The sequence below is a fragment of the Anoplopoma fimbria genome, chromosome 19 (assembly GCF_027596085.1).
Source record: "Anoplopoma fimbria isolate UVic2021 breed Golden Eagle Sablefish chromosome 19, Afim_UVic_2022, whole genome shotgun sequence".
NCBI classification, from domain to species: domain Eukaryota; kingdom Metazoa; phylum Chordata; class Actinopteri; order Perciformes; family Anoplopomatidae; genus Anoplopoma; species Anoplopoma fimbria.
The window spans coordinates 2,231,322-2,254,164 of NC_072467.1; the positions used below are offsets into that span (position 1 = coordinate 2,231,322).

Genomic DNA, 22,843 nt, shown 5'->3' on the forward strand with positions numbered 1-22,843 from the left:
ATGTTTAGACAGTAATGCAATCCTTTATAGAGCATTTGACATTATCAAATCAAAAATACAATGTCAAGTTATTTTCATTTATTAAATGGCTGTATGGAAATTTGCAGTATGTTTTATTTTCTCTTTGTGAAATGAAAGTGAGTCTACATTTTTGGGAGAACAGGGGAGGGCCTTTAAATGTTTAATCATTGCTTATTTTCATTTATTTTCACCTTGTGAGGTTTATTGTAAAACTGTATTTAAAGGTATGACAATTCGTTTGGTCATATGCAGAGGAAACCAATCCTGTCTCTGTAACAGGATTTTATTTTTCACATCAAACTCAACTAATAGTTTGTGGGACTAGTATGTGTTTGGTGAGAGAGAACAGGCGTGGATCTTTGTCAGGTTTTATTTTCACCCTGTGAGTCTGGGTGTTTGTCCTCATGGCAAAATGTCTTGGAGACACCTACTGTAGCAGGAACCACCGCAGAAACGGTTTTGAGTACTTTGCCAGGTGCTTTTACTTCTGTTTGTCTGTGGACAGATCTCGTCAACGTGATAGTGTCGCAGTCCTGAAACTTTACAGGTGTGTAGTTGAAATAAAAGCGAAGGCAGAGTATGAAGACGGGCATGGTCCGAGTAAGGGGACGAAGGAGCCATTGCCCCCAAGTGGCCAAAAAAACCCCAGTTAATTGCATTTATTTTGCAAAATTAAGGATGACATTTTGCTACTTTAAAACAGACTATGGAGATATTTGAAAAAAAACCTCAAATTGAAATCATGTGAACAGAAAAAAATGGTAACAAAAGATGCTTTAGCATCTCTAAATCTTTTATAAACAAAGTACCATAAGCAGAGAGCGATCCACTGTATCTGCACATTCACTGGTTATTTTTACACTATTTTTTTTTTTCGTATGACCCCATTCAATTCCAACCACAGTCCCTCATGGATTGTGCTCTCTCTGGTCGGCTGTTCTCTGGATTGGGAATCACATTAATCATCCCTGAAAATACTCAAAGACATTACTCTTGTTGGTGTTGCTCCCGTTGGTTTGAAAAGTTTATTTTTTGCTCTTCTGTGTTCAGTATCTGTTTCTGATTGTCTACCTGTGAGGTAATCCGGCATCATGGGGGTCGGTGGGCAAACGCACAAATCCTGTATTGGTGATATTGTGGATTACATAAAACTCTTGAAACAAGATTGATGGAATGTGTTTAACCGAAGATGAAGGTTTTCATAATGGACAGGGCATTAAAAATACATCCATGAAATAATGTATACATTGCAAAATGGATAAATCTGATTATATTTTTCTGATAAATGTAGTTGTTGGTTTGCCCCCTCTCTTTATTGCTTCATTCCTTCCTTTCCTCTTATTGTCTGCCTTGCCAATCATAAATAATCATACACCGATTCTTTAGCATCACATAAAAATAGACTGTGTAATAATATATAATAATAATATTATAATATAATATTACCCAGATGTCATAGCGCCTGCATGGCAACGCCGTTATTACCGACATCTACAGCTTCATAAAGCTAAAGATAACCATCAACTGTAGCGTAATTTTCTCAGAAAGTGGCTGCCGAGACAGTCATTGTGTGTGCAGGAGAGAGGAATATGAAAGCCCTGATCACAAAATGAGCAGCTCACAATGAGGAACCCTGAAGCTCTTTTCGCTGAATAGTTTACAGCGGGAACATTTCAGTTGAGGCATTTGGGCTTTAAAAGAGCAATTAGATCAATAGCATCAGTGGGAGCAGCAGGAGGACCAGGAACTCAGCATGGCTACTTACATATTTATTTAGGGCACATCCCCTCCATCTGTGCCTGTATCAACAGTGACACTGTAAAACAGACACATCTTCTCATGTCTGTGGAGGTGCAACACTTGTGATACAACAGATTTTTAGCTTGCACACAGAAACTTGAATTAACATCGATTTTGCCAAAATTGTTATGTATAGAGAGTACTAGCCAAGATCACAGCAGCTGAGAATAGATATCAGTTCTGCGGCAGCCCCGTTGTAGAGCAAGTAGCATATGATAAATCGCAGGTTTGGAGCTGTGTTGTCGCAGTTTAACTGCAGAGCGTGTAATTGATTTCACAGTGATGACCCAAAATCTTCCTCCCCGATATCTACTCACCAATTTGGGTGCAAAGACAACCACAGCTGGCTGCAAGCACAAGACGAGTGGATATTTCTAAGCCTGTATAGCTGTACCCAGATCAGTCATAACCGTGCAAAGGCAAAGTCTTCATGAAGCTCAATAATGACTTAACTGCTGCATCATTTTCTAGAAAACACAACTTATCACCCTCTTGTTTGGATCAGATTTGTTGCACAGCTGCTGCAGATTATGCTTTGTGACCATTTTGTTAAGGCACACTTGGACAATGAGAAGCCCTGTGAACCCTTTGATCAGCAGCGCTAACGAAATCAGCTTCCCACTCCATTCAACATTCAGTGCGTCCCACTGAATAGAGAGCAGCATCGCAGGTTGAATCTGAGGGCAACACACAGCTTTGCAGAAGAGACAAATAATCGTCAATGGAAAAATCCCTTTTCTTACATTCTGTATGTTAAAATGAACATAGAATATTCCATTTATTCATTGACGATATAGATATTACATTAAGATATCAAGTTCTTAAACATAAAAACACAGACACTGATATAGACACTGACACACAACTTCCTCCCCATTCTTCAAACCTCATATTAGGAGGAGGCACAACAAGCGAGAAGCTGATAAACATGAGTCACCACATTGTGAAACTGACACAATCGTGCCATGGAAAACACTGCATGTGTGCCATCAGAAATGCAGCTTAAAAGGAAAAGAGGATTCAAAAGTATTTTCGAACACAACCCTGACAATAGTTATAAAGTTTAAAATTAGAATTCAATTAATAATTAGGAATGTAATACTAAAATAAATAAAACAGCCCAGAAGAGTTACATAAAGAAAAATGTCTCCAGACAGGAATGTTCCATTTTTTAGGTCAAAGCAAAGATGGGGTTGATGCAACACGTTCCTTGTGTGACCCTGCAGGATAAAGTAGTGCCCTGGTTTAGCTCTACTGGTGAGACAGGAAGTCTTTATCTGGACTGAGTTGTAGACCTTTGAAAACCCTTCAAAACAAGACACAATGCCGTCATCCGACCACACAAGATATTGCTCTCAAACTGTGCCAACTGGATCTTTGTCACTCTGAGTTTGGAGCCAAAGTAAACTGACTCCTCTTCACACAAACGCTGGGAGAGCCCAGAGTAATGAAGAGGGCCTACACCAGTTCATCCTCCGTCTGCTCAAAGACTGAGTCATCAAAAAAAAAAACTTCACATCAATATCTTTTACATATAACAAAGGATCAAATGACTACATGTGATTTGACATAGAACATTACTCTCTAGTTCCCCTCAGTTCGAAGAAGCCCTTCCCCTATTTTTGGGATCTTCGTTTTGGTTGTGGCTGGTTGTTTTCTCAGAAGTTGACCATTAAATACTTAAAATTTGAATCTCTGACTTTGGGAGCTTTAACAATAGGAGTTTGACGTACGACTGTTTAGTGTGAACGAGCAGCTCAATATCTATTGCACATCACCAATCAATAGATTTCAATATGTTTTCTTTACGTCAAGTCTGCCTGCTTCCACAGCTCTCTGGCTTCACACTTCAATGCTTCATGATTACAGCGCACCTTTCTGACCTGTTGACTAATGACTCATAGCTCCTGGCTCAAATAATAACAGAAAGCTGCATCTATTTCAATACTGCTACATCTTACCTACAGGGCTGTAGGGCAGACATAGGAATTAAGCTCTCAGAGGCACTTTAATTCAAAACCCTCTTCTGTACAATTAATGACATTTCAGTGCTTTTAAAGTGACTGTAGATGGAAGTTGGAGAGACATGGAGTAAATGGTATTCTTCTGGTTTGATTGAATCCCAGACTGCTGTGTCTACTCAGAGAGGTGATCTCCCTCTGGGTTGTCGAGTGCTGTGAGGCAAAGATAACTGGTTCTTATCTGGATCTGCTCAGTCAGGTATGAGAGCTCTTGGCCTGGGGGAACACAAACATGGATCTCAGCGCTTTGGGCCTCAGGAGCACACTGGGAACTGAATTTTCCTTCCCTTTAACTCAGCGCTCTGTATTTTAATTGTGTCTATTATCTTCTCCGCACCAAGTATTTTTGCCAACAGGCTAGCAGCCAGATCGCAGTGGTGGTGTGTTATTGTCATGCCTGTTTTGAATTGAAATCAGACAGGAAGGGGGATTAAAAAAACAGGAGAGTTGTGATTCAAGCAGAGAGAGCCCTCGCTCGCTCGCTCTACCTCCTGTTGGAAACTCTGATGCGAGTTCTGCCTGGTCTGTGTGAACAAACAGCAGGATACAAACACAGGCAGCTCAGCAGATTGTGTCAGCTGAAGCGCTCAGATTTAGAGAGTAAGAGAGTATGTGAGTGATATGCAGGTGACACTATGCTTTCAACAACAGGATGCTGATGTATTGCTTCAAGATTTATTTGCCGGTATATGCAGTCATAAAATAATTCATTTTAGAGATGAGGTTACCTTCCTTTAGGTCAATAGAGATCAATGACTGCTTATTGGTATGACTATGATTGACTGAACAGTGTTGTCATGCCATCAATCTGGACATATTAACCCCATGCTCGTGCTGTGATTCTCTACGGACAGAAATGTCCAACGTTTCTCCAGCACTTTGGTCCGGACTAAAATATCTCAACAACTTTTGGATGGATAGGCATTGACAATTCATACAGATATTGATGGCTCACAGGATTAATCCTATCACTTCTGATCCCATCTACAGTGACCAGAAGATCAAATTTTTCATTTTCGCTACTTAATGGATTGGTACCAATTGTTGAACAAACATTAATGGTTCCTAGACGATGAATCCTACTGACTTTTGTGATCCTCTGATGTTTCCTCCACTATGTGCCACTATGAGGTTGTAATTTATAAGAGTGAAATGTCTCAACACCTCTTGGATGAAATTTTGGCATTCATGTATTCCTATGTTGAATACACTTCTGTAATCCAATACTTTGATAAATGACATGTAATGTAATGTAATGTAATCAAACTTCTGTGATTCCTTAACTTTCCATGTAGCGCCATCATCACTATCTAAATTAATCCAATACTTCGATTTATGGCCAAATCCCCACAAAACTAATGACGTTACCATTAAGTATTGCTTAATAGCAAATGCTAGCGTGCTAGAATGCTATATTAAGGGGATGATCATGGTTTAATCATACATGCTAAACTACAACTTGACAATATTGCTAAATTCTTCTATCCTGATAAAGGTCATTTTACAAAATATATTACGATAAAGCACATTCAGTGGTAATTCAATAAACAAGCTGTATAAAATAGACACATGGTTTTGTATACTTTTGAGTATTTTCTGAATTAATTAATAATTCTAGTGCAAAATGATCAGATTTTCTAAGAAATTTCAGTTACTAATTGCTTGTTATTATCATTTTAGAAAAACGTAATTGTGCCTCACGATATCTCAATATATGAATCATCACAATATGATTCCATTGACAGGCATTAAATTATCATATTGAATTATTGCCCTCTGCTAAACATCAGCGTTTCAACATTTTAGCACACTACTCGTAGCACTGCTGTAATAAAGTACAGCCTACAACAACAGACAGCGTTTTCAGTCTCAATCTGGATGCAAAAGCAAAACCAGAAAGTGTATGTAAGAGCGTTTTGTCTCTGAGGAGTTGGAATGCATTCAGTGTGACAGCTTTCATTGTCTCACAACTCCTTTCTCCTAGCACCCAGCAATAATTACTGACTTGTGCTTTTCCTCTGGTACCTGCCAGCTCTTCCCACCTCCCAACACAGCTGATCAGACCCAGCTGCAACGCGCTTGTACATTCTCTTTGCAAACATTTTCTTATCGGGAACCTGAAGAACAATCAGCTCTCTGAACAAAAAGCTCCATGCAGCCCTGTCTTATTGGAGCAGGCTTATGGCTGATTACATTTATTAGAGAAGATATATAAAGAGATGTAAAGTTCAGCCTACTATAGGTTGATACGGTTAATTCAGTTGCTCACTGACTAATTATGTTTGCACCCAGTGGAGCAGGATTCAGTCTGAATTAATAGGTGGCAGGTATCCTGCCTTACAGTCATGTTTATGAAGCTTCAGATCTATTGTTAGTTCTGTCACCTAGAGAGGGCTCATTTTGCAGCGGCATGGCTGATCGTGTTCAGTCCTGTCATGTCTGATTCTGCAGATGAGCCTCGACATCTTCGAGGACGGACAGGAATGATTTGACGTCACCAGCAACAACAGACACGGAAAAAGCGCTTTCCCCACCTTGTGCTGCAGAGGAGGTGTATTTTGGTCAGAGTGCCTCATGGTGTCAAAGACGTCACAGTCTCAGGGGTGTGAACCGCGAGCAGAGTGAAGTTCTCTAACTCACTGTCAGAACATCCACTCATCCACACTGATGTACCCACAAACTCTGAGAGACCCAAACTTCTGACAGATGCAGCTCTGAAACAGTCTGTGATGAATTCACAGCGCAAAACGTTGTTCGCACTGAAATTTATTCAACACTTTCTTCCTCATCCTACAAACCTCTAACTAATACAGATATAGAACACTACACATACATTATTAAAAGGTTTAAATGAGCAAAATCTTAAAAAGGCAAGGTGTTAAAGGCCCAGTAATCTTGATACACAGATAGGTATCCCTGGACGTTTATTGATTGCTGTGTATTTCCTCTGTAGTGTTTCATTAGATACCTTGTTTGATAGCAGGGAGAGCTTCTGCTGTCCGCTCGATGGGAGGGCAGGCATACTAGTAAGCTTTTGATTTGGTGGTGTGAACAGAGGTGTGACGGATCCTACCAAAACATCAATTTTGCTCAAAATTACTCAAACACTGCCTGAAACTAAACAAGATAAACTGTAGAAACACTTGTCGATTTAGAGGACAGGAAAGAACGGCATCATGAAACATGAAGAAGAAAGTGTTCGGTTTTGGATATTGATGGTAAAATTCTTAATGATGTTAACAATAGGGTCATCCATGGATATATCTTGACCCCTTGATTACTGACAGGCCATTAAGGCGCCTCCTATTCCAATATCCAATGAAAGGCTCTATAACAATTACTAATAAGTGGGGTGTAGAGTTGATAAGCAACCAATTCTGAAGCTTCAGGCCCTCTGCTTCATTAGGAGGCTGTTGAGCTAAAACAGAAAATTCAACACGGAGGACATCAAAGTGCCCACTCTGCAAAATGAGTAACAAACTCCTTATTAGATATGCACCAATCTCCTAGGATACAGCCGACATACACAATGATCACCCAGCAAAACTGTTGCCTGTATAAAGCTCTTGAATAATGCTCTACTCAATTAATGCTCGCCAGAAGGGCAGGTGTTGGTTTGCGTTGCGAGATGTGAAAGAACAGAAGGAGTGATGAAGGAGATGGAGACAGAGGAGGAGTGAGACCATTTCAAGATTTCAAGTATGAGAAGGTAGCACTTCTCAATATGAAAAGATCAAAGTGTCTCTGAAAATGTGTTATACTTCACGGGACATCATCATGAGTGTATGAGTGAAAAAAAAAAAAAAAAAAAACTTTCAGCACATGTGAGGGGTGGCAGGTTTTTAAGCTGCACTGGAGGCATTTTTCCTAAATCTGCCGAGGTAGGAGGGAGGCATGAAGCAGTCCGGTGCAAAGCTGCAGCAGGGTTCGTGCCGGTTCATTGCTGTCGCAGCCCACACATTTCGCTTGATACAATCGCAGAGACACCAAATGCCATGAGAATGTCAAACACAGTCTCTAAAGAGACAACCAGCACAGAGGAAGAAACACAAACAGCACAACAACAACGAGGGATATATCAACTCTGGAAAAATAAACTTCTATGTAGAATTGCAAATGTAGTTGTTAAGATGGAAAAGATGGGTGTGATTAACAAAAAAGAAGTTATTGTATAAAAACAACTATTCAACATATCAAACATCCTTGTGTGTGACAGCAGCAGATTTCTAGAAGATTCAGATCAGGTCGGCAGGACAGTGGGGATGTGTCTACGCTCAATTTAAATTCAAATATACACAGTTTTAAAACAGCTTAAATCATAGAACACTGTTTTCCGTAGGTCATTATTCAATCCTCTTATGTAAAAGTTTGACATTTTAAGAAATACACATATTTGCTTTCTTGCCAAGTGTTGGATGGGAGGATTGATATCATGTCTGCACGCTAATATAAAGCTACCGCCAGCAGCCGGCTAATGTGGCTTAGACAAAACACTTGAAACAGGGGAAATGGGGTGGATTTCCTTACATTTGGACACAGCTGAGCTTGCTGATTCACCTTCTACTTTTTATGCTAAGCTAAGTTAGCCGGCTGTTATGGTAGTCCAAGCAGTGTGTGGGCTGATCAAAGTCCCATTCTTCAAACAGCCTGTTCATTTTTTTGTTATGATGCTTTTGTAACCAATTTTGACCCTTGACCCCCTTATCCTGGACAGAGAATCTGCAATACATTTTTAAAGCTAAAACAAGACTTTGAGAGTCAGATATATGCCAGTTGCATGTGATTGTTAGGGATAAAGTCTAAAAATACAAAAGTGTGACCTATCAGTACAACATTTTGTAAAGATGGACTGACATTGGTGAAACCAAACATTTAATCATCATAAGGTTTTAAAAATAGATATGGTGGCAAGTCTAGGTATGGTACCAGGATATACTATATTTACGTTTATTTCCCATTTACCTTTTACTTGAATCCCTTTCCTTTCCTTTTCTTGAAACAGTGACATTAGTTGGGAATTAAATCCAGACATCATGTTCTCTGTTGCTGACGACTTCAGGAGACATTGTGCCCAGACTCTAAATTTAATAACTGTTGATAACTTTTACATGTACTTGTATAGGATCCATAAATAGTCTTCGAGCTGCAGTATTCTGTTGAATAAAAATCTCACAATGCAGACTGAAGGAAAGGTTATATTTAGAAAGGAGGGGAGGAAGAGCAGCAGCTGCGATGTAAGATATCTGAAAATGGATACTGCTCCCAGGGGTGACAGCACTTATTCTCTCCACTTTAATTATTTATTTTCCCTTTAATAGACCGCGGACGACAGCATCGATGGGGCAAAGATCACGCTGTTGAGGACTGCTGACGTTATTGTGCCTCCCAGTGCTAATGAATGTGTCTAAACCAGTGAGCTTTGGCCTTGGTCTGGTTCCTGGTCAATCATGTTCTTGTGGACCGTAGGTCTGTCCATCAGGTAATTTCCAATCAACAAAGATTCTACATGATACGTAATTTAATTAACAGTTGGACTTAAGGTAGTCAACCAGTTCTTGGAATGAAAACCAAGAATTTAAGGACATATGTTGCAGGTTCCCTCAGGTTGCTTGATACAAAACATAAGATCAGCACTCTTCAAGATATTAAAACAATATTTTGATTAAGTCTCATTAATATAGATTTCTGACCAAATAAAGACCAGATTTCTGCATTTCGATGACAATGTCTCTCGAATGGGAGGGACACTTTGTTTTGACTTGGTCGCGGTATGTGCTGTTTTGTAAAACCAGCATCTCCAAATGCCTCATGAACAACAAGTCCACGGGGGCTGAGAAGGCAATCACAGGTAAGAAATCACTGCCAGCATTGACGACCGGAGTCCTGAGAAGTGTTTGGATGGGTCATAATGTGATTAGTCCCAGTCTCAGAGGAAGAGAGCAGAGGTCAGAGGACTAATGATTGAACATGGTGGTGGTGATGGTGGTAGCTTACTTGTGCGAGTGAAAAGAAAAAGATAGCATCAAAAAAGGTATTTGAGTAAAATGCCACAAAAGTCTTGCAGTCCTTGGTGGAATGTTATGTGTCTGATTTACCTGTTCCTTGCAGGGCTGAGAAAATCACTGTTCTCATTAGAAACTGCTTCTGTGCTGTCTCATAGCAACCTAAAAATAGAAATGTCCCTATTAGGCTGTATAGCTGTGATGGCTGCAACAAGTTTTGGCCTCTTTAATTGTGCAATATATATATATATATATATAATTTTGTGTGTGAATATTTTTGCTGTATTTATTCATTTATTGAGCAGTGCCACAAGCCAATCAGAGACACAATTGGTCGGAGATTTGCATAAACAAGCTCAAATAATTAATAAGGAAGTCCATGAATGCATGAATGTACCATATTGGCATTTCCTGCAAGAAGCAGTGTGATGGTGATCCAGCAAAGATTCATTTGTCATATTTTACACCTGAATTGTCTTGTTGTGCCCTTTATTACGTAGCAGATAGGAGGACTGTCTTTATTCCAACAACATGCACTGATGTTGCACACTGCAGACAGATTAATTCTTATTTATAGCTCTGGCTTACTATCTGAGGCATTGATTCAGACATTCATAAAAGGATAAAAAAGAATATTCAGTGAGTAGTTATTCCTCATTTCTCTCATGTTCAGTGTCAGTTGCTTTCATTTACAAATTGTCCTTTTGAAATTATTCAAATAAAAATACACACACGCAGAACATTTACATGTGTTTGGGAGGCAACGCTGGTTACAGAGATCAGGACAGAGGTTTCCATCATCATCATCATCATCATCTTTTATTTCGGTCGACTACTCTGACGTCAAAAGAACACACGTTTCATTCAACAAGCAAGAAAGTAAGTTATTTATAACCAGCAGCACCTCCAGGTTCTGCTCCTTCAGTGCGCAGTGGAAGGAGTCCTCCCCACTGGACTGATGTGGTGAGAGGCACAGAGCCCTGCAGACTGGAGCAGGACTGTCGATGGGAACAGAACAACAGGGATATAGTGAAGACCTGCAACAAACTTTCTCCTTGAATCCTTCATTCCCCCCGTGATTCCTTCCCTGTTGCATGAGAAAAAGGCACTCTGAACATGGGAAACCTCCCTTCTGACCAGGTAAGACAATTAACAGACATTAAGTTGCTCTGCAGAATGATTAAACTACAAAATGATTGAAAAGGAAAAGGTAATTAATTTAACTTTATGTCTTGCGTCGCAGCTTTCTGGGGGAGGAGGAGGAGGGGGAAATAAACACACCTATTACATTCAATTTAACATAAGATGCATGCATCATGTTATATAGAATATGAATTAACATTTGCACAATGAACATCATTTCATTGAGCTGGATTTAACGGAGGAACAGACGACGACCCACCCATCATCTGTGATGGAGCGTTTCTGTGGCCAAGTTCTCCAAAATGAGAACCATGGACAGCGACCCGATGTTTCCATGTCGCCTGTCTGAGCAGATTGTGTTGTCAGTCATTGTATTTGTATTTGTAGATATGTTAAATACATCTAGTCTCTTGCACATCTTTTTTTGAAAAGGATGAACAAGCCTGGTGTGTGTGCGCACTCACAGGCTGGTGGACGCGTTTTCTCCTCGCTTTACATGAATATGATGGTGAAAGACAAACTGTCTTGTTAGATATAACGAGATAAACTTTGATTTTAATATCCAAATTTCATGATCATGCATTGTTTGTGAATCTAACAGGTGCTGTTACCATGATGTCTCCTGCATGGTGATTTTGGGGCATGGCCATTATCAGTTAACAATGTGGGGGGAAAATACATTGTTAACCCATTACCGTCATTGTTATACAAATAATATATATATATATCCTATATCAGTATCATGAACAGTGAGCTATGTTTATAATATTAATGCTGTAACAGACTGCCACCTGCTGGTGGTGATTTGGCAAAAGAGAGAAACAAACAACATTAAAATATAAAGATTCTGCAATGTAAAGTGAACTACTTCAATGTTTTGTTCAAAGGGCTGTGAGCTGTAAGTTCATCGCTGAGACGATCTGTGACTGGCTGTGAGATGGCAGATATATTGGAGCTGCGGACAGATGGGAATTCACTCCTGAAGGCGGTGTGGCTCAGACGCCTGAGACTCACCAGGCTCCTGTTGGACGGAGGAGCGTATATCAACGAGAGCAATGAACGCGGAGAGACGCCGCTCATGGTGGCCTGCATGTCCACACACACGGACCAGCAGAGCGTGAGCAAGTCGAAGCTGGTGAAATATTTGCTGGACAACCAGGCAGACCCCAACATACAGGACAAAGCTGGTAGGACAGCTCTAATGCAGGCCTGCATGCACAAGGCTGGACACGAGGTGGTGGATCACCTGCTGAGCAATGGAGCTGACCCCAGTCTGGAGGACAGGAGCGGGGCCTCAGCCCTGGTCTACGCTATCAATGCAGACGATAAGGAGACACTGAAACTGCTCTTGGATGCGTGCAAAGCTAAAGGCAAGGAGGTCATCATAATCACCACAGACAAGTCACCGTCTGGCACTAAAACGACCAAACAGTACCTAAATGTCCCCCCGTCCCCAGAGCTGGATGAGAAGTCCTCCTCAGCGTACTGCACCTCTCCGTCTGATATCAAGGTCACTGCATCGGCCACACTTGAGCAAGAGCAACAAAACACTGTTTTCAGTTTCCAGACCAAGCTTAAAACCTCCAGCTCAGCTTCAAAGCTCGCCAACGGGCCGCCGTCTCCAACGCGCCGGCCTGCGAACCCCAAACGTGCACGCTTGCCTCAGCTGAAGAGGCTGCAGTCAGAGCCTTGGGGGCTGATTGCTCCCTCAGTCCTGGCTGCAGCTGCCCACGAGGAGAGTAAAAAAGCCAGCTCTGCTGAGGATGTCGTCGCTGGGGTAAACGGACTCTCTCTGAGTAAGAGGTCATCTTTATCTCGACAGAGCAGTGTGGACGGGAAGGACAGCTTCTTCCCGCTGGTTGCTGACCAACCCTGCAAAATGACAACCTCGATATCAGTTCCTCCAACGTCCAAAGCGTCATGTGAGAGAGCTCTATGCCCGCACCAGCCGCTGGCACGGCGCAGCACTGTGCCCACGGAGCAGGAGAGCAGCAGTTGCAGCAGCGGACTTGCCACTCTGAGAGACACAGTGCAAAGGAGACACCTGGGGAACGATCACTATGACTCAGACTCACAGCTCTACTCAGGCTCTAACATGTTAGACTCTCCTAAGGTCCCAGTGGAGCGAAGGAAACTGAACACTTCTCCTCTAGCGATGCTAACTAGCTCCAGAGAATCTCTAGACAGCAACGCCAGCACGTCCTCCCCGAGCACAGCACACAGACGTCCGCCGGGCGTCCTGGAGAGGAGAGGCTCGGGCACGCTGCTCCTGGACCACATCTCCCACACCAGGCCCGGCCAACTGCCCCCTCTCAACATCAACCCGAACCCCCCATCCCTGACATCGGGGCCAGTAGCAAGCCCTCCTCACCTCTGGCCACGGGTATCAGATCTATAGCTCCAGTAGCACCAAACACACCAAAGAGAGGTGGCCTCAAGTCCAAGAAAAAACTTGTGAGAAGGCACTCTATGCAAGTGGAGCAGATGAAGCAGCTTTCGGATTTCGAAGAGCTGGCGCATTAGTTAGTGATGGTGTTTATGCAGAACATATTGTGGTAGTAGAACTGTTAGCACCATAAATTGTGGGAAGTACAGGAAGTACACCGATAGGTTCAGCTGTGTAGACTCACAGCCATCTAGATGTTGAATAATGTATGATTTATTTAAAAAAATGTTTTATATATATATATATATATATATATATATATAGAAACTGAGCAATATAGATAGACTTCCTCCCTGTGTTACACCCAACCTTAAGGATTATCATATATTCACAACATCTGCTGTATATGTATTACAGTTTTGAATGTAAATGCCAAGACACGGTACTATTCCTCTTAACTAGCTCTCTTACATGATAATGTAATGCGTAGGGAACATACAGGGTCCATTTGTAGCCAGCAGGCCACTTTGGTGCACATTGTGCAAAATGTAATTAGAACCATTAATGGACTTTTTATTTTAACAGAAAATGTGATGCACTTGTCTAAGATGTAGCTTTGAGTAAGATGAAATTTGACTGTTTGTAGCAAATCTGTACAAAGTGCCTTCAAGATAAAGAAACCTACAAAAAAAAAAGTGTGGACAGATACATTTAATGTATTAGGAGAATTTTTAATTCATGATGATGTAACCAAAATGTGTTTTATTTCAATATTGTTGGTCTCACATGGAACAGAATGAATACATGTGATGTGAATGAATGAAAAATATGCCTTAACAAACAGGTAAAACGATGGGCTATGTATAACAGCACTTTATTGCCCAGGAGGGAAAAAAATGAAATGTTGCTATCAACAGTGTTACAAAAACCTTCAAATATAATTCTTATATGATGAAATCAAGTAACAAAGAATGACATTCGAGCCCTTAGTCAACACAGGCATTGGTGAAACTTGTCAATTAAAATGTCATTTCACGCTAATGGCAATCAAAACTAAAGATCATACAGCTTCCATGTAACTTACCTGTGAAGCATTGCTTCTGTTTAAGAAAAAGAAAACATAATTAAATCCATAGTATTTTTGCAAGTAGTTTGTTGTATATTCTGAATAAATGTCTATCACTTGTGATTTTCTGTCTGTTTACTCATTTGTCACATTAAGTAGGAGCTCAGCTGCTAGCAGCCGCACAGATGCTCATTAGAAAGAGCACCAGTCCCTCCTCAGGCAGTCCGTTGTTACTACGAAGATGATGACGATCACCACCGATGTCACTGTGATTATGTCAGACCAACCATAGAGGCACTCAGATCCCACAGCTTCTTGGCGGCTTCATCATCCAGACCCTGAGGGGCTGCGCTTTTAGGGGCGCAGTCGCTGCAATCAGGGAAGAATTGAGTCTTAAACATGTGGAAGGACAAGTTCTCATTCAGGATACAATGATATGAATAAGTATGGAAATCACAGGGTCACTTACAATATATAGTGGTGCTGCAGCATTCTGTCCAAGATACTGACCGTAATTCAGAGGATTTTATGATAAGCAACATTAGCCCTGGCTATTTGGAGGATGTTTACCACTGCCAGCAAAATTGGTTTTCTCACAAAACAGGAATTGATCAATATTTTGTATGTACTGGCCACAAAAGCCACAGATTCACTAAGTGGCCAGCAGTTTGTAGTACTGTAATTAAATTAATTCTTATTTTGTTTGACACTATGCACCACTGAAGCACAATGTCCACTGACTTGATATGGGCCTTTAGTTTGAGTCCTGTTTCATTACCTGATCTTGATCTAGTTTTAAAGTTGTACTGGTCAATATTTTTTATACAACTTGAATATTAAATTACTACTGTGCTGTATGTATGATGTGAAAGGAGTCCCTTGTAGATGTAAAACCTCAGATAGTTATGAATCACCTCTTTAGTCCCGCCCCAACAATATTTAAATCTATTTTAGATCAACCTTAGTGAATAACTAACATTGATCAGGTGGCAAAGAACATGAAACTACAATAAATACTTTTCTTGTGCATTTTACTCTGTCTGCTTGATTAATAGTCAATTTTTGTCAGAGTAACTAAGCAAACCTTTGCTCTGGGGCTCCTGAGCAGATTTAACCGGCAATGGTTGTAATAGAATATAAAGTAACGCCAGGGAATCGCCCCTCGAGTTTGATATACTAATATACAGTATGTTGTATTGATAGTGATGTCTCAGCTCTCATAGTGAAGCTACCGTCCACTGATTTACAATGACTGACCTGTAGTAGAGTCCACTTTCGTCCTGCAGGCTTTCCTCCACAGCGCAGTAGATGGTGGTCTGAGCTCCTTCTGTTGGAGTCTTGATTAGGAACATGAGTGGTGTAAACAGAACTCTCTTCCACAGGGGAATTTTGGGCCAGAAGTGTCGACCAAGCTCAGTCCGGATGATACCAGGGTGGAGGCTGTATGTCGTTACTCCAGTACCTGCAAAATGACAAGATAAAAGGCATAATGTATCCACTTAATGGGCAGTTTATTTAAGATTGTGAAATGACTGATGTGAGGAATAAAATGTTTCTATACCTTGCAGCTTGTTCACCAGCTCTCTTGAAAAGAGGACATTAGCTAGTTTACTCTGTGCATAGCTTTTCCGAGGGAGGTAATCTTTCTCCTGATGTATGTCATCAAAATAGATTTGACCTGTTGAGTGAAAGCAGCATTCACAGATGTGGTATTTAATATTAAATTACTCTGAAAAGGATGCCATCCCTGATAGAGAATACAAATCTACATCTTTTGAAGTGAAATAGAAACAGAGAAAAAAACTGAACCTCTTTCATGGGCTAAACTGGAGACAGTGACGATGCGGCTCGGAGTCGACTTCTTCAGGAGATCCAGCAGACAGTTTGTTAAAAGGAAGTGGCCCAGGTGGTTCACACCAAACTGCATTTCAAAGCCATCTTCAGTTTGCCATTTTGGACAGCTCATAATACCTGAAAGTGATATTTAAAAGTAAATAAAAGTCTCAAAGCTGTTGGATATATCACAGCATCAGTGGTCAGATGTGATTTTTTGCATCTACCTGCATTATTGATGAGAACATCCAGCCTCTCTTCACTTGCGAGGACTTCTTTGGCTAGCTGTCGCACTGACTGCAGAGACGCCAAGTCCAACTTTTTGACAATAACATTGTCATTTCCGCTCCTCTTCCTCACCTCTTCTGCTGCACTATTGGCTCGGTCCATGTCTCTACAGGCCAGAATGACTCTCGCGCCTGAAACACAGCAGTAAATCTTTTACATTTCAAAATAAATTAGATATGCCAAGATATATAAAACCAGGATAAATCACTAACCTCTTTTTGCCAGGTCAACAGCCGTTTCTTTGCCAATCCCAGTGTTTCCTCCGGTGATCAAGACGGTCTTTCCCTCCAGCGAGGCTTTGCTACGACACACTCCACCTGCCATCCATTTCTTCACACCAACTAGTCCCACTCCTGTAAGATGTAGACACAGTTAAAAAACCTTTCCAACCTTCAAAAAGAAAACTGTTCACAGCGCGGCAACTTTAAAATTTGTACCAAAATACCTTCAGATGTCTTAAAGGTTTTAAATCCAAACTAAAGGCAATTTTTTGGTTAATTAATTAATCATTTTAGTCATTCTTCAAGCAAAAGTGACAAATATATGCTTGAAAATGACTGAAGCTGGTTCCAGCCTCTCATACCAAATAATTTGTTATTTTTTCTTTCTTTCTTTTTATTACTCTAGGTAGGGTTCATGAAAACAAGCTTTTTCAAGATGTCAATTTAGGCCCTGAGAAAATTTGACATTTCTTTAGAAATGCATAAATTAAACAGTTCAGACGAGGTCTCCAAAATGGCCATTTTGGCACCATCTGTGCCATTTGAATTTTCTTTTTTTTCCCCATTCAAAAAATAACCACACAAATGAACTGAATGTTGAATCCAAATGGAGCAGATTTACTTTTAGCAAACTGTAAACATTTCTGTAACAATACAAACTGTAAAAACACAGGTAAAACCAATAAACTATTTACACACATCCATCAGGAAGTTACTGTCCATCGTGCCACAGCTGGAAGCAGTTCTTTTTGAGGTGAAGCAGAGAGGAACCTTACACCTCCTGCAATACACAGCCGTCTTCACCCTGGGCGTTCCAGCATCGTGGCACCTCTTGCAATTCCTCCTGACCCTTGTTTCCTCGTTGTTGAAGAACATGGGCATGCAAGCAGTGGAGGGTGGGGGTGGGGTGGCTGCTGAGCTTTCAGCAAACTCCAGCATCTCCTTGGGCAACTGCTCCATGAAGGTCTTGTGGATAAAGGGCTTTGTCTGGGTGGGGTCCTGCCTCAACTTGAACAGCTCCTTGTGTAAGAGATAACTGTTCACTACAGCGATGTCCACAAAGTGATAAAAAAAAGTCTTGTACCACTTCATCGTCTTGTGGCGGACGCTGTAAAATCCGATCAGTACACCACCCATGCTACGATTGTAGTCCGGGATGCTGTCCGGAACTGGTATGGACTTGTTTTGCCACACCCCAGCCTCCTTCACATTTCGCCTCACTGTCTGTCCACTGTAGGCCTGATGCACTGTGGAGCACATTGTTACCTCTCTCGTGTCCATCCACTTTACGAAGAGGAGTTTGCCACTCCGGAGCCAACGTATGTCCCCCCTCTCAGCCGTTTTGGGCAGGTCGTTGGTCTGGGTCTTAGGGAAGCCAATTAGTTTTTTCCTGATGGTCCCACAACAGCCAATGTTCTTTTTGTACAGATCAGTGAAGAGAGCAGGGCTTGTGTAAAAATTGTCAGTGTACAACGTGTAGCCGCCACCGAGGAGAGGAAAAGGCAAAAGGTCCATCACTGCTGAGTAACTCAGACCGCGGCCTGTGGGGGACTCATTTTTGCCTGTGTAGACAAAGAAATTCCAGGTATAGCCTATCGACGCATCAGCCAGCACAAACAGTTTGTAACCCCACTTTGTGGGCTTGTCCTTGTACGGTTTCATGCTGTTGCGGGCTTTGGTTGCGACCATCCGCTCATCAATGGACAGATTCTGATACGGCTGGAAATAGGCTTTGCAGGCTATCACCATCTCTGCGTAGAGGGGCTTTATCTTGAAAAGTCTGTCATATTCAGCAGCGTTCCTTTTTTTTGTCATTTTCCTCATCCTCTTTTGGGTCGCTGAGTTGAAGTGACCACAAAATTGCCTCAAAGCGGTCCCGTGTCATGTTGTCACTGGGGAAGTGGAAGTTGTATGGCCATTTCTTCCTCCAGTAATCAGACCTGTGGTGTACGGTCACAAGGCCAGTGAAAACGATAATGGCCAGGAATATGTAAAAATCCTTCACCCGTGAGCACTTCTCTTGGCAGCGTTGGCATTTGTGTTGTCAATGATTTTTCGGACAACAGATGCTGAAAAGAAAAGCTGGAAGAGGCTGATGGGAGACCATGATGTGCCGGTGTCACATGTGGGGCCTGGGATCCTGGCCGGCATGAATCTGAGAGGGTCAGGTTTGATGTCCTCCTCCTCTCTGTCATGCCACATGCCATAACGGCTGGGGATGTAAAAGTCCTAGAGCCGATAGTCGATCTGCTTTTTGACATGGTGGCTGTGGGGCCCTTGCAGGTCCTGGGACACTGGCAAGTGGTGGCTCGTAATCATCATCACTGTAAACCCAAAAATATATACATTCAGTGGTCTGGTTCTGAAATTGTAATACATGTAAACATAAAAGCAATAAACGTGGTAAACATAAACACACACAAACTGCTCAGTATACAAGTTGGAAATATGCACTTATACAAGTTAAAGGAAATGGTAAATTCATCATCTGTTAAGTTAAAAACTGGGATGTGGTTAAAAACATAATTCATAGACAAGAAAAGGGTTTACTAAAACTATAAAGTTATGAAAGAGTTAAAAGTCATCATATGTTAATAAGTGGTTAAAATATAAAATATAACATTTATAAGACAATCCATACCTTTCTGACGATGAATCATGAGGACAAACGAGGCTCTCAGCGTCCTCAGCAGTAACAAATCTCTTTGGTTGTTGTTTTGACATCTTTTTCTCAAAAAATCCCAACAAAGTGGTGAAAAAACGACCGCAAAAGTAACATACATGACCCCAAACCAAACTAATGCCATGCCTCTGCGTCCCCATGAATCGTCAGAGCCAATAGGATTTAGCTATGCCCACCAAGATGAGATTGACAGCACTGTTAGCCAATCAGAATCAGCAGGGCGCCGTCCTGTGTTAGCCAATCAGAATCAGCAGTGCGCCGTCCTGTGTTAGCCAATCAGAATCAGCAGCGGACGTGCAAGCTGCTACACACGGCAATTCTAATGCTTCCCCCATGGTCCTAAAGCCCCTAGAAACACCCGGAATGATTTGAGTGTAACACATGAAATAGGTCTAACATATTTCAGTGGGTACATCCCAAGTCTCTTAAATTGCTGATCAGCTGTCAGTCGCCTTTAACAGCTGGAGAGACTTTTGATTTTGTGTCTGCACACATGATCACTGTACTAATATTAATAAAGACACAAAGTAATCATCACTGTACTAATATTAATAATGAAACAAAGTAATCATCACTGTACTAATATTAATAAAGACACAAAGTAATCATCACTGTACTAATATTAATAAAGACACAAAGTAATCATCACTGTACTAATATTAATAAAGACACAAAGTAATCATCACTGTACTAATATTAATAAAGACACAAAGTAATCATCATGTATTTCTCTCTGCAGCCTGTTACCTGTTTAACAAACAGGTAACATTGAGTATTTATACTGTGTTCTGTGTATTTATAGTGTGCTTTGTGTATTTATACTATGTTCTTAGTATTTTTTACTGTGTTCTCTGTCCTGCTCATAAGCGCAGGACCGATTTCTACCGGCAGAATGCGTTTGACTTATTTATTAACCCTCCTATTATCTTTGGGGTCAATTTGACCCCATTCATTGTTTAACGTCTCTAAATAAATGATTGACATCATTTTTTGTTGCTTCATATTTAATGACTTTTCCTAATTTAATGTGGACAACTGGATAAACATAAAATTAACATGATGATATGTTTTCAATGTCCTGTACACATGTTGTACGCATCGGTGTTCTTTGGGGTCAATTTGATGATTTAGCTGTATAAAACATATAAGAAATATCAACATTTTACACACATTTGTTTTGGTTGTTTTGGATGATATTGAGGTCACTATAACATGCAATTTTATAATCTTCAAAATGCTTTAGGGCCTATGGGCAGCATGTGATGCACAGTCCAGCTATGCCTGGAATATGCATGTGTACACTGGTAAATCCCCTGGGGAAGCGCCTGGGAAAAAAATCAGGGCATGAGGATGGTACTTGACATGGCTGAAGGACTTGTTTTATTTAAAGGGCTATTTAGGTAGTCAACAAACAAACATAAAGTTCCTGACACCATAAACTTGGGTAACAATTCTGTTATTCCGTCTGTATGTTTTGAAATTCGGATTGTGATGTCATTATTAAATAATCCAGAATATGATTATGGTTTCTCCTAAACACTGGAATTAATGTATTAGGCTCAATGTTTCGGGGTAAATTGGAATTACATAACTCATCCAACACACACAGCCTCACAGGACTGAATGGAAATGACAAGAAATGATGTATAAAGTGTTTCTACTGACAAACAGACTCCAACTGCAACTCTTTAACTCTCTCTGACTTCTCAATCTGTTTAATCTGTGATATGTCTTCACTCTGGTATAAAAACCCCAGTGATGATGAGCTATATCAGATCAGTACGACCGGCTAGTAATTATGTCCTAATGTAGCAGCTGTAATCTAATGCAGCAATTACACAAGAATAAAGCAAAAATGTCCAATGATTCCAGAAATAAACACTTAGTTTGAATTATTAAAGTAGACACTTTTGTGAATATGAATTTGTAGCAAAAATGAATCTTTCAATTGTCATTTTCCAAGCATGCAATCTCGATCTCATTCTAATTACAACAAGTAAACTATCTCAGTGTTAGTATGAGCCAAGTGCATTGACTGAAACATCAGACTGTGAGTTACCTGTAACTGTGACCAGAGCAATGGTTTTAGGATAGTGGAAAACAAACGCCCTCATCGCTGTGAAGGTCTGCATGGTTCTGTCAATCCTTACACAAGACCTTCCCCTGTGTAGGCCCGGTTGCAGGTGTGTTTCTGTTTATTTACGGTCTCACCTGTATGAGCTACAAAGTGACCGCAAACCAACAAGAAGACACGCTTCACATGTATAACAGCTATGTAACAACTCAGCCTTCCTCCAGGAAGTACCGCCTCCTGACGTCACACAGACGAATCCTATTGGTTCTTCTTGTTAATTATCTTCTAAATAATATTTTCAGGAACATTTTAAAACTTCTGATGCTATATTGAACCCTGCCTGCTTGATGATAATAATAATAATAATAATAATAATAATAATAATAATAATAATAATAATAATAATAATCTGTCGAAATGAATATAAATAACACAAATTAAAAGAAAAGTTAAACTAAATAAATTTGCAAAGGGAAGTCAAATGAAAAAACAATTACAAATTGAAATACGAATTTTAAATGAAATACAATAAGGTGAAATGAAAATATAACAACAGCAATTATCATTACCATAACCACTGCGATTGTTATCATATTTATTATTAGAGTTTTCTAAGAGGAGTTGAAGTTAAATGTTTTTTTTTAGATACGTTCTAAATAAAAGCAAAGCTAAAAAGGTGAGTTTTAACTTAAAAAATGACAGACCTGTTGATACATATCTTTGTAGCTTACAATATCGCCAGGGGAAACACATTAAGGCCTATAAATAAGTAAATAAAACTTTAAATTTCTCCTAAAACTAACTGGAAGCCTCTGATGGTGATGAAGTTTTAACAGTAAATGAGTGGTTTGATAGTGATGGCTGAGTTCCAGGTTTTATGTTACATGTCACAGTACACACATTGTATCCCACTTTGTGTTGGGGGTTAAACATCTGTTTTACTTATTAATATTATTTTTGAGTAAATTATGTTTAAGTCTGTGTTTGCCCCTGCTTCAAGACAAATTTCCCTATAGGGACAATTAAGTTAAAGTTGTAGTTGCACCTCAGATTCTTTATATAACATTAAATGTTGCTGGTAGATGAACAAATCCATAATCTGAAATCAAACACACACAAATCCTCCAGCAGAGGCCAGTGTAGTTTCAACAACGCAGTCTCAGTGTCTTCTAAAGGAGTCCAGTAGATGGAGCACATTCATCATATAAGAGCCAAGATTATGTTTTATTTTTTTTATCCAAAGTTACCAATCAAGTCTAAGAACACTGGGGAAGTACTTTATATAGCATCAAATTATATCCTAAA

At 40.4% G+C, this 22,843-nt stretch overlaps 3 protein-coding genes across 5 annotated transcripts in view; 1 reads left to right on the top strand and 2 right to left on the bottom strand.

The window, feature by feature from the left end:
* The window catches only part of LOC129107893 (pro-cathepsin H-like), a 243,842-nt gene that overhangs the window by 54,811 nt on the left and 166,188 nt on the right, over nucleotides 1-22,843 (bottom strand). The gene's annotated exons all lie outside the window — the stretch shown is intronic.
* Nucleotides 11,925-13,510, top strand: ankrd34c (ankyrin repeat domain 34C). Its single transcript, XM_054619492.1, is given in 2 exon segments — nucleotides 11,925-13,320; nucleotides 13,323-13,510. Coding segments are annotated over 2 exon segments (1,584 nt in total).
* On the bottom strand, nucleotides 14,103-21,747 carry LOC129107892 (retinol dehydrogenase 13-like). Of its 2 annotated transcripts, XM_054619497.1 has the most exons (8): nucleotides 19,423-19,630; nucleotides 17,481-19,105; nucleotides 16,773-16,913; nucleotides 16,500-16,691; nucleotides 16,249-16,410; nucleotides 16,001-16,117; nucleotides 15,697-15,901; nucleotides 14,103-14,808 (listed from the first exon to the last, which is right to left on the bottom strand). In XM_054619497.1, the coding sequence occupies exons 3-8, from the start codon at nucleotides 16,882-16,884 to the stop codon at nucleotides 14,712-14,714; spliced, it is 885 nt and encodes a 294-aa protein (XP_054475472.1). In that variant the 5' UTR covers nucleotides 16,885-16,913; nucleotides 17,481-19,105; nucleotides 19,423-19,630; the 3' UTR covers nucleotides 14,103-14,711. The 2 variants fall into 2 exon arrangements, with proteins under 2 accessions (XP_054475472.1, XP_054475470.1); XM_054619495.1 differs by lacking the exons at nucleotides 17,481-19,105; nucleotides 19,423-19,630 and adding an exon at nucleotides 21,524-21,747.

Excerpts from the sequence above, each read along its gene's own strand:
- LOC129107892 (XM_054619495.1), bottom strand. The coding sequence starts at position 21,596 with ATGCAGACCTTCACAGCGATGAGGGCGTTTGTTTTCCACTATCCTAAA. Across the intron at positions 16,411-16,499 it reads TGTTCTCATCAATAATGCAG|GTATTATGAGCTGTCCAAAA; the intron begins GTAGATGCAAAA and ends TATCACTTTCAG. Across the intron at positions 15,902-16,000 it reads GCTGGTGAACAAGCTGCAAG|GTACTGGAGTAACGACATAC; the intron begins GTATAGAAACAT and ends GTCATTTTGCAG.